At 37.4% G+C, this 12,487-nt stretch overlaps 1 protein-coding gene across 1 annotated transcript in view; it reads left to right on the top strand.

Annotated features, from left to right (window-relative positions):
* LRPPRC (leucine rich pentatricopeptide repeat containing) overlaps positions 1–9,150 on the top strand; it is a 92,317-nt gene extending 83,167 nt beyond the window's left edge. Inside the window, exons 35-38 of the mRNA XM_063328598.1 lie at positions 1,860–1,934; positions 3,442–3,526; positions 7,155–7,297; positions 8,618–9,150. Coding sequence (XP_063184668.1) covers positions 1,860–1,934; positions 3,442–3,526; positions 7,155–7,297; positions 8,618–8,674 — 360 coding nt within the window. The 3' untranslated portion in view covers positions 8,675–9,150. The remainder of the gene's footprint in view (positions 1–1,859; positions 1,935–3,441; positions 3,527–7,154; positions 7,298–8,617) is intronic.
* Positions 9,151–12,487: the final 3,337 nt, after the last annotated feature.

Below are 12,487 nucleotides of genomic sequence, written 5' to 3'. Positions count from 1 at the left end.
AAATGCAAAAAAAAAAAACCCCGATATTTTCCTTTTCCTGATTTTTTTGATTGCTCTTTGAAATGAATGAAATTGAATGAGTGAATCAAAATCGGTTACAATTTCTTGCTCTTGTGAAGATAGGGGGTTTTGCATTTTTAAGTGAAATCTACACATTCTTAAAGTTTCTCAAAACATGGAATAATTTTCATTCATATGTTCCTAAAACTTCTTACTACAACAGCATTCAACTGTTGGAATTAAATTCATGGCTCTATATTAGACTTGAAATAACGTTGTATACGCTATATCTTGAGGGAGAATTTTAAAATATTTCACATTAAGTGGACATTCACAGATAAGCTTGAGCTGAAACTACTGTGTCTATGAGAAAATTTGGGCTTTATATGGTGCAGGAGAAGTTTCAGTTGTGTTAAACATTCTTGACTGCTATTGTGGATCAAGTATTCTACTAATAGGTAACTAGAAGATAGCAATAATCACTGTCTGTTGCTTATTATTTTCTTCAAAAGTAAACCACAATCTAAACGAATTATTTTGCTTATAATAATCTGAAATATTAGTATACACATGGAGAATCCTTGATTTCTAAAATGCGTCTAAGGGTCTATTCAAAAGTTCAAGAAGTAGCAACAGCGTCTTTTGTATTGTCTGGAGGGAGAATGCTTTTACTGATGAAAGTCAAAAGTGATTTGATATTTCAGCATGAAAGGAAGCTGTGAAAAACATTTCTCCAACTAGACTGTCTCTTTCCTCTCAGAGCATCCTTATTTCTTATACTGACAGTAGGTGAGAATGGCTAGAACCAGTAAATAAAATGTTGCAAGTTTCTCCCATGAATATTTTGTCTCTGTTTATCACCATAAAACAATTTTTTGTCAGAACACTATGGCTACACTTTTGTCTCAGTTTGCCTGGTGGAATGAGGTTTCACACCTTTTCACCTTGACCTTAAAGAGCTTATCAAACCATATCATATGTACTGTACGTTCATAATGGCATAAACCAAAATTTCTTGTTTGCATATGTCTAAAATACTAATTAAATTCATGGTAGGTATGTTTTTATATGCGCAATATTCTCTTCTTCCTGTGCATTTTCGTACTGATAAAATATCTTGCAGCTGGTAAAAAGCACTGTGCATTGTAAGAATTTTAAGACTGACACCTTTGAGGAATGTACACTAAAATAATGTCTTGTATATCTTATTTTACCCTTGTTTCTAAAGTAAGATAGATTTTTGATTTATCTGGTCTGTCTCAAACTTTTTTTAACTTCAACTCTCTTTCTCAAACACTGTCTATTGCAGTGAAAGCCTTTTATAAAATAGAGAGATTGAAATCAGTCCTTTGTATGCATAAGTGTAGGTAATTATACTTTAAAGAGAACTTGCTTTGTACATTTTAATTTTTATAAAGAAACGAGCAGTTATCTCCCTGACACCTTATTAAATGTATAATTAACCTTATGATCCCTAGCTCACTTGTGAATGCTTGGCAGTATAATTGGAGAGGAATAGTGTTTCTCTTTTTCATTCTTTTGCAGTCCTAAACCTCGTTTTTGTGGTGTGTTGAAGTATTAGTTTAATTCTTTCCCCTTTTGTTTTAAACAAACTTTATACTTACCATTTTAAAAACAATGTTTACCGAAACGGTTCATGAAATTAACTTCTTTCCTGTGTTCAGTGGTGTTATGGTTTTGTTTTTTGTTTCCAAACTAATGATAATTATTAACTTTGTAAATAGGTAATAGATTAGTGTCTTATTTTAAACATCTGTACTTGGAAATTTTTACCTTAGTCATTTTGTTTATCACTAACCTACTCATGACTGCTACATTAATTGTTTCTTTTTCTTTAGAGATGTGGTGCATTAGTTGAGGAGAAGAGAACTTTCGTGAGTTTTATGGCTAGATCAGCATCTAAACCTGGAGAGGTATAGTATTTCTACATGTATATCGTTCTATATGTAGAAAAATACTATTTCATCAGCCTTTGTTGAATTGTTTTGGATCTTGAACTTCACAGTTGATAGCTTAATCAGGTTTCTCAGGGAGGGGGGTGTTAATTTGCAGAGCTGGTTACCTTTAAAGGAACAGTTTACTTTACAGAGCATAATGGAAAGGAGGGTGTAGTTAATATTTTTCGATTATTTCAGTAATTTCCTGCATTTTTTGATGTTATACCTTATGTCCTACAGACATTGTGCTTTGAATGTTTTACTGTGCTATCCAGTTCAGTATCACAACCTGAAAGTACTTATTTTGTTGGCGATGTTTTATGAATACAAATGCAAGTTAAAACCTCAGCCTCTCTCTAATGATAAAATGCCTCTATGTTTACATGAAAAGACACGTTTCATATTACTTGCTATGGTGATTTGGGCATGTAACTAGTTTGAACATCTGTTTGGATTCTTGGCTTTGTGCTCGTTCCCTGTAATTTGAAATGCTCTCATATATGTGCCTGCTCTACTCCTGTCCCTCCCTCTTCATATAACCCCCTCAAAGTAGGAAAAAAACACAAAAAAAACCAAACAAAAAAACCCTAAAACAATCAAACAAAAAACCCACCACGCAAAAAAAAAATCAAAACCCCAAAAACTGAACAACAACAACAAAAAAACCCAAAACACACATGCATGCAAAACCACATTAATTTCTTTTTCACGGAGGAGCAGCATCAGGAGACAGTGAATACATAAACTAGAGTAAATATTTTTCAAACAAGGGAAAATGCACATTTATGTTTTGTGGAAACTGCCATTAAATAGTCATAGATTAAAAGTTCTGTTGAAGTGGTGATGATGACAAACACAATCTTCTGGTGTCTGTAGGAGAAATTTAAAAAAACTTGTAACTTTCTAGCTTTTCAAGCTGCAATTTTAATAACACATAGAAGTTAGTAGTATATGGTAAAGTTGTTAATTTTTATAAAATTTTTGTAATTCAAGACCTCAGAGGTTTTGAAACTGGAATCGGAGGTTGAGGGAGGGAGGTTCCAAATTTAAGCACATTAGTTAGTGATCTGACATCTTTTAAGCACTGATCATAGCTACCATTGACCTCTAGGTCAGCAAAGGCTGCTGAGTGGTTTGCATTTTTTTTTAATTTGGTTGAAATCCTGACATTCTCATTAATACATTAATTGCTTCCTTCAAAAAATTGAGAAATTAATGTTTAGGCTTCTTGGGTATGGCTTCTAGTCCTGTATTTTGTTCGTTTTGTTTTGTGCCTGATTTCTTTGACTGTTTCTTATCTGCGTATGAAATTTTGTGAAGGAAGTTATTATGTCTCCTTTCAGCTGCACAGTCCATTCCTTGTTATCAGTACAGATCATTTTGCTTAAAAGATCTGAAATCATTATTCTAACTTTGGCAATTTTATTTTGTTCTTTAAGATTTTAAGCTAATGCTGGTTTTGTCTGTGCATTAAATTTCATAGGCAAAGAAGATCGAGACACTTCTAGAACTGATTCCTGAGCATCTAGATATGGAAATTGCGTACCGTTACCTCATGAGATGTTATGGTAATTTACTCTCCTTGAAATAGGTTTTTTAGTAAGAACTCTTCAGACATCTAGAAAGGTCATGGAAACCCTTAGAATGGGGAGTAGGATGTATGCTTGCTTTACAGTTTGAGCCACAAAAAGGTGGGGCGTTTGTCTAGGGTTTTTTGTTATTTAAGTCTGTTGGGTCTGTGTGCTATCCTAGCTATTAGGTTGGAAAAGCAAACCAACTGACCTGAGCCTTGAATCCTTTACAAAAGGAGCTGTATTAGATTAAAGGTTACTGGTACAATAGAGGCGAAGTAGGGGGTTTGTGGAATAAAAAAGAATCCATCCTAACCCATGGAGAGAAATACTGTAGAAATGAACGGCTTTTAAAATTAATCTAGCTTTGTTCCTGAAAAATGTAATGAGTGTATTTGTTCCTTTTATGTGTTTTTTATGTGTTTCAAATTCGTGATTAGTTCTATCAGTAATGTTCAAGGACCTTATTTTTAGTGTAAACTCTTTATACCAGTTTTAATTTAGCCAAAGTTAATATTCCAGATGCCTTCACTTGGATTTACCTAAATAGTTGATTTGAAGTGCTAATCAGTTCTCTTTATAGTTGAAGTCAGAGAGAAACAGCTCTAAAAAAAAATCAAGTTGCTTACTTATTTATTTACAACAATCACTCTTGAAAAAGCAGGACATGCAGCACTCACTTGGAAGCTTGCATTTTTGTGCTGTAGTGTCGTTTGCCTTGAGTACTCTGGTATGGTCCTCCAGTTTTATTACAGGAAGCAAATACTCTTCACATGTGTAGTACAAGCAAATGGGCTTCAATCAAGCACAGAGGAGGTAAATAGGAATAATTAAGTGAAACACTTCAAACCCAAAGCCATGGTGTGGTTTTAAAGGAATACAAACTACACTGTATTTGAATCAACTTGTAGAAGTTCTTGTGATGTATATCTACCTTAGAAAATTCACTTGCTTAATAACGTTCAAAACAGCAATCACTACCAAAATCCTTTAGCCCTGTAGTTTCATTCACAGCAGGGCAAGTTTTCTAACATATTTTTTAGAAAATAAAAAGTCACCCTTTTGTCACCAGTGCTGTATTTGCTGCTCTACACTATCATTAGTCCTTTACTGCTTTTTACCTCAGTAAAAATTCCATAAGTGAACTAATTAATTTTTTCAGTATCCTTTCTGACTACGTCATAGTACAACAATTTCGTAAAGAGATTGCAGAGAATTAATCACTTGCTCCATTATACCTAAAACAGTGATTAGAGTGTATTCAACATGTGAAGCCACAGTGTATGTGAACAGATGATTGCTGTAGTTTCTTCAGGCAGAGGCATAGCTGGCTCATAGCAAGTTCTAGAGGAGGCATTCGGTACCAGCGTGAAGAGTTTTAAAAGCTGTTTCCAGGTTACTGTGTACAAGCATCTCACCTGTATGAGACGTGGATTCCACTCCTCTATCAGGTAGAAGAGTTACTTGACCCGCTTTACCAGGGCTGGGCTGGATGAGTCATACTAGGGTATCTTTGCATTTTCTATTGCATCTTTCTGTTTTAAGGAAGTAAGATACTGTTGTACTCTTAGGATATTCAGGGGCATTTACTATATTCTGTTCCCACCGTGTGTAAGATGTAGAGACTTGTACACGTGAACAGCCATTTCGCTGCTTCTTCCCCTCATCCCTTCTCTTCCATTTTTAATACTTTCTGCAGTGGTGAGTATGTTAGCTTCATTTGGCCATTAAAATGATCATCAGCAAAATATGTAGCACAACTGTACTGGGAGGCTGTGCTTAGGCTGTGTTCTAGCCAAGAGAACTAGAAATAGGATCTTTTATTTAAAAGATTTTATGTCTATTTTTTCATTTTACAGTTAGCTTTAAAACATTATTTCTCATTTTGGGCCAACTCCAACCTTGTACTATCATCATTTTCTAGAGAACAAATGATTCTACTGTCAGGTCCATTGTTGTTTTTAATTATTTAGAAAAGGGAATGGAAGATAATAGAGTACTATTACTACAATTGGTTATTGTTAGTAGTTATCAAAATAAACGGACAAATGAAATGATAATTGTGTTTGATAATTGTTTATGTGTTTAGCAAAGATATAGTAGAATATAGATCACAGCTGGTAGAAGTCTGATCGTATATCAGACATCCATGACTGAACAAATAAAGGGATATTTACTCCTTTCCTTGTCCTGAGACATGATCCACTGCCAGGACTAGATTTCCTTCATCTGGTGAGATGCGTAATCCTTTGCTGTATACCTTCTAGAAAAAGAAATACGTAAAATCACATTTGCATGGTCCATTAAAAGCAATCCAAGTATCAGCTCTTTTTTCGTTGTCCACACCATAAGTACACCTAGTTTTAATAAATAGAAAGTTAATGATTTCTATTAGGCTTTCATTAAACCATCACTTCATACGGTTTCTGCAGTAGCCTCCCACATTCAGAAGGAAGCTCAGCCACTTGCCAGATGTTGAGTGGGAAGATTTTTCTCAGGAGAAGGGGACCCAGGCTATCCATTTCTGTATAATTGAAGCTTTTTTCCTTTAAGAACCATTGTTTTTCTCGCCCCTATGGTTGTGAAGATGGTGTTTCCAAATGAGAACAAGTGAGAACTCAAGACAGCTCCCATACTGCAGGTTTTTGTCTTTTCCCAAGCAACAGAATGAATTTAACTGGACATGATGGCTTCCTTATTCTTCACAAGGTTCTAGGAACTGTTGTACTGTGTCTAGGACCCTGAGGATAACAGTGAAACTGTCAGGGGTCACTTTAATTTCATCCTGGTGCTTCTCAAGCAAATGCCTGAGCAGCAGCAGAGTCTATGGTGAAGCATGAGTCAAGGGAGAAGGAGGAGTTTCTTCGCTCTCCCACTTTAGAGGAAAGACAAATATACTCCACTCTTCTTCAGTTACAAGTGAATAATGCTTTAAATAAATGAAGAATGGATTAGTTAGAACCCGTCGCAGGTGATGGTGCCTTCTATGGAATATCCTGCACAATGTCATTGGTTACCTAAGCAGTTAAATTTTGTAGTATTGTCAGTGGGTCAGCAAAAATTTTCTCGTGCTCAGTAGGATGAAATGGGTTTTTCTTTATGTTCTAACATGAGCATCTGACCTTTGTTTTCTTTGTTCCCTTAGGTTATAGTTTTGATGTAGCCAGCACCTGTAACCCTAACAATATTCTGCCCTTACTTAAAGGAATTAAATTCTGTTCTAGAGTTCTCACGTGCTGAACTTGCATGCCTTTTGTTCTGGCTCTTTCTATTTTTTTATCATTTGCTTCAGAAAGAGGCACATGGCTCTGGATCTCACATGCTGGAGTGGTGTGTTCTCACTGTGCTGCTCCTACCCCTTTGTGGCTCCAGCACATTCTTGATGGAATTGGTCCTCCAACCTCAAATAAAAAGGAAAGCTAGAATGGCTGTGTGTTCTGTTCCCTTTTGTGAACTGTCAGTAGGATATGAAGAATATCCAGAATATTTGGAATATTGTATATTAAAATATTTAGAGTCTGTTTTGGCAAGTAGTAGGAATGTGTGACATCGTGGAAACAGGTGAAAAAAGGAACAGTTAACCACTGGGTGTTTTCTGTTGTGTTTTTTTTTTTTTTTTCCTCAGAATTGGATGGGGATGTTGCCTCTGTAAAGGCTGTGTATGAGAAAACAAAAGCGAAGAACATAGAGCTGCCCGAGCTATCTCTGAAATCTTTAGCAGCTTTTCTGAAGAAAGTAGGAGAGCCTGTCCCTTTCACTGAGCCCCCTGTGAGTATTTCCTAATTAAGAAATAGATCTGCAGGATTGTGTATGTTCGATGTTAATAAAACAAATTGCATGAATAATTACATAGGGATTAGATCTCTGCAGAGACTCCTCAAAGGAGGTAACGTATGAAGAACTGAGTGTTGCAGGAGCTATAGCAATCTTGCATTGGATTTGACTTGAGGAAATAAAACCTCTTGGGGCTTACGATATTTAAACTACCTGATCCTTATCAGGCACTCATCTACAGGTGTACCTTCATCAGATGTCCTTGGGGCAGTTATCTAAGCAATTGAACTTTAAAAGGCTTATAGGATGTGTATTTCATTAACAATTAATGGGGTTTAGTTTTCCATAATTACCTGTTTTGTATCTAGTACAAGTTGCTGCTTTAGTAGGACGGGATTTTAGACGGTAGGAATTCTTTTTCTATTGCAGCTTTGCTTCTAGCTGCCTTGCCAACACATATATGCAGTTGTGCAAATATATCTTATTTGAGGGTGACAAGTGGCATGACACTAGATCTGTCAAGACTGTAAATACTTCTTTTACATGATTCCTTTGACTAATAGTCTACTAGTGCCATTTTAGCGAAGCAGACTTTAAAGACTTTTATTTTCCCTCTCTAAGCAAACTTTTTATTGCTATTTTCTAGCCACTTTTTATATTCTAAACTAAGTGTTTTTTCTATAGTTCTGTAAAGACCTGATTATATGCTGTTTCTTCACATTGCTTCATGATAAATGCAAATTTCTTTTCTCATTTTGCAAAGAATCAGGGAAAATTTTGGCATAAAATATTTGTTTTAGCCTTTTAACAGCTGTGGAGTTTTTACTGCAACCTTGACATATAATTTCTAATCTGAATTTTTATGTCAACTGTGTAAATTTAAAACCTAGAATGTCTGTTTCTTACATGTAGGTAGTGAAAATAGGAGTGTTTCTTCAAAGTCACTGAAATTATTCATTTTCTGATTTCCTTGTTCAATTTTTCTCTAATGCAGCTTGGTCTTTAACAGCATCTCATTTTTTTTGACACAATTGCAGATTGCAGTTAAAAAGTATTTTCATTTTTAAAATGAAATTGATTATATTATTGCATTTTGTAATAGAAGCTTCATTATGCATTTTTGGCAACGTTTTCCTTTTCCTTTTATTCTCTCTCTCTGGTATTTCTCTTAATTATACAGACTTCAGTACAGATCTAGTTTTGCATGACAGAGAATAATAGATTTTGCTTTTGTCAGGACATAAGACTTTGTTCAGAATTAGTAACTTTTCTGTTGAAACAATGTTGAACTTGTTTATTCCACTCTATTTATAGGAGTCATTCAAGTTCTATGTGGAAAAATGGAGGAAAAGAAGATTGGAAGCGTCATGAACAGTCAGTCTTTTATGCTTTAGTTGTTTATGAAATTGTTTAAATATTACATTCAATAAAAATTTAAAAAAGCATGTTGTTTTGTGTAATTTTTAATATAAATCTGTGTTTAAACAGCACTTTCCATAGCTGTAATTGATAGAAACGTTCATTAATAGAAATGCTGTTAAAATTGCTAATGAAATATCAAGATGCAGCTTTCTAGGCTATTTCTGTTTTGATGTATCATGCGCTATAACCTGATCTGTAATGTGGGTCCTGTTGATTCACCAAATATATGTATATCAAGAAAGTTGCTAGAGGGGCATGTAACTGTAACTTAAGCAAACTGTCTTATCCTTTGTTGTTCTTTGCCTGGTCAATGTACTTTGGGATGAAAACAGAAGGGTAAAGAGCATCATCTTCAGGATTCATCTGTATCTACACAGAAAATAAACACATGGTTGTTTTTTTTTCTTAGCTTTCTCTTAAATGTACTTCTGTTGTGTTAAGTATCTTGTTAGGGCATTTGATATTATAGGGGAAGACAAAATACTTCTACCTTTTACACTAGCTTGCATGTTGTGGTTTTATAGCATCTTTAATTCATTCTCGTAACTGTTAGTCCAGTTAGTTTTATGGGTACAAGAACTGTGTATCCTTGAAAACATGCCTTTTTAACAAAGGAGCGCCCATTATTTGGAGGGGTAGCAGTTGTTTACTTGCTGGGAGACTGGTGGGCGTGATTTATTTGTATCAATGTGGGGAGTAAACCTACTCTGGTGTGAAGTTTTACAGTCCAGAGTTGTGAGATCATGAAAATAAGACACTTAGAAATTACAAAGATGAAAGAATACATAGAGAATACATCCATTATCTCTCCAAACAATGATGGAAACTCACAAATGGGCACATCGGTACAAAAAATGGAACACGGTTCCCATGCAGTACTTCAAACAGGTTTTAATGAAATGAAAGCTTGTTTCTGTGCATTTAATAACTTTGTTTATTGATCTTTACATTTTCAGTTAGTTAACCTTATCTTTCTTAGGTTTTCCCGCATAGACAACACTGTGGTAATTAAAAATCCGTGTGTGCGCACAAGATTCAGCAAAACTTTGAAAGACTTGTACGGTACTGTGAATGTGTCAAAGTTGGGAAGAAATTGGGACATATTTATTTCAGGTAAAATTTCCAGTTCATTAACTAGTATGTTTAGGAATACACAGAAAATTCCTGATGCACTTGAAAAAGGAGGCATAACTAATCAAGGGCTGAGGAGAGTGGTAGATTTTGTTTTCCAAACAAACCGGATGAATCCTAGCTGTGTCTGCCCCACTGGTGGTGTGGTTTTACGGTGACCTCCATGACTTCGCAAGCGTAGACCTGACAGCACACCGCACCTTCGTGGCTCTAACCGTTGGGCACCCTTTGTTCCTGGGTTGTCAAGATAAGGCATAAACATTTGAAATTTTATTCATAGCCTAATGGTTGTGTTGCCCTATCTGAAAGCAAGCCTGGGCAGTACTCGGTTTATTTCATTTCACAAATGGAGTTGTTGATTATTTTTTTTTTTCCTAAAGCTACAGCTACTTTACATGTGTTTCGGTGTAATAGCAGCATAATTGAAGACTCTGTCAACTGGTTAGCAGCCCGTTCTCGAGTGCCACAGCTCTTGTTTTTAGAGGTCATCTCATGAATCTTTCGGTTTCACAGCAGTAGCTGTGCTCCAGTAAGTGGAGTCGCATCTGGAGGCGATGGGCCTGTATGCTTTTTGAGCTAAGCTAGCACATAGGGTAAGGATTAGGGTAAGGGTGAGAGAAGGTTACTTGGAGTGAACAAACAGCAGGCTGTCACGGAGGAAGTGAACAGCAGATCTGTAGATCTTTACCTCCCTTTCCGACAAGGAGGTGGCATCTCCTGTGGTCGTGGACCCAGGTGCAATTGACTGTCAGGTGCGGCACCCGTCACTGGTCTGTGCTGGGATGCTGGCAGGTTGTGTTTCCTGGCAGGTTGTGTTTGCTGGCAGAAGAGCAGCAGATGACAGGGCAGCCAGCTGCAGGACTGCCTGAGGTCTGACCAGGCAGGGTTAGTACCAGATGGCATCTACACCTTTTTCTTCTAACTTGCTTGACTTGAACTCTTAATGGAATAATGCCTTATGATTTTAGAGTTGCGATTGTGGAAAGAAAATGTGACAGCCTGTAACTGAAGAATACAATTTGGATTGTTTTCAGCTTTGAAATTGCAGTTTTTGAGTGGCCTTGTGGAAGAGCGGGCTGCTGAGCCAGTTAAACATGAGTGAGGCGCTGCAGGAGCACGAGCCCAGACAGCAGCGGGGTCTCCTGGCAGCAGTGACGGGGTGATGGGTGAGGCTGCACGCTCACCGCTTGGCATCACGTTCCAATAGCCCTTGTCCATGGAGTCTCGTGGCAGAGTTGGGAAAGCAGAGATTATTCGAAAGATAGGGAAAGGCTGCCGTCGTGTGATAATATTTCCCATTTTCTGTTCCAGTAAATGTTTCGTGTACAATTAAGGAATGATTACACAGAGGAGTGAGGTCTCTCCTGTCTTTAAAATGTGGGGCAGTGAGGGATTTGTGCCACTCCGGGACACAATCATCTCAGTCTGAAACAAGGTTATACTGGGAAGGTTTTGCAGAATTGGCATTTGTGCCGACTCTTCTAGAATACGCTTGAAATGATAATATTTCTTGGGCATTGGTGTGCTGAGACTCAGCCACTTCAAGCATGAAGAAAAATGCGGTTCAGAAAGGTTAGCTTTTCTTCCCCAAATAAGTAGGCAGTTTCATTATTTATTTCTTCATATTCAAAGAAGGAAACCTGTAAGATGACAAAATGCAGGATGGCAGACTTGCAAACTTGTCACGGTGATTTATTAGTCCAGATACCAAACCTGCTCTGTCATACTGACCATAGCACTTACTCCTTTAAAGCAGAAGAGGATTATTTGCCACCGGCTAGTGGGTAACTGGGATTGTGCGAGATCCAGACCCGGCGCGGGGTCCGTGAGGTAGGAGTGCGCTTTTCCAGAGGCCTCCGTGGGAAGCTGAGACTGTGCTGACGTGAAATGACCTGACGTGTTACTGTAAAAAGCAAATTGTGTGAGTTGTGTATGTGTTTGCATAATAGTGTGTCGTGATGGGGGTTGAGAGGACTGGAAAAAGCTTGCTGCTTGAATTGAGGTGGCTTAATCTCGCTTCTGTGCCCTGCGCCACATTGTGGACTCGCCTCTTTCCCCAGCTCCCCTTGAGGTAGGGGTGGGAGGAGGGTGCTTTTTGGTTTCCGAGCTCAGTATGGGAAAAGTTTCCCTGTTAACTACCAATACAGTCATTTTGCAGCGTGGTAATTACATGCTGTAGTTCTATCCTTATCTACTAAAACAGTTCGTTCAACTCATTGTCTCCTGAGACCCTTTTCTATAGCAAGAAATGCAGCTCGGTAGGTTGGTAGCTGTCTTTAGACTTTCTTAATGTGTACCCACTGTTGAAAATGGAGTAGCTGAACGGATCGTGTCTGTGGCAGTGACAGCTCAGAAGGTTTTTATAGATTGAATGCCTGAGTCAGCAGGATTCCAGCTGCAGTTTACAGTAACACGGGAGGATCATAACAGCGAGGGTAGGATCACGAGCGCGCGTATTGACAGAGAAATAGACTGGAAGCATGTTCACCACAGTACTACTCTATTTATTGCTTTTCTCAAAGGTGTGATGCTTCCAGACTCTCCCGGAACACAGCAGAGGAGGAAGTGACAGAAGTGATGGATGTGACCGGGAGGTTTTGCTGTTCAATGTGAGAAATCTGTCAGCATCTA

This window comes from Chroicocephalus ridibundus, chromosome 3 (assembly GCF_963924245.1).
Source record: "Chroicocephalus ridibundus chromosome 3, bChrRid1.1, whole genome shotgun sequence".
In the NCBI taxonomy this organism is placed as follows: domain Eukaryota; kingdom Metazoa; phylum Chordata; class Aves; order Charadriiformes; family Laridae; genus Chroicocephalus; species Chroicocephalus ridibundus.
The sequence above is the reverse complement of the archived record's forward strand: the minus strand, read 5'-3'. Positions and strand labels throughout refer to the sequence as shown.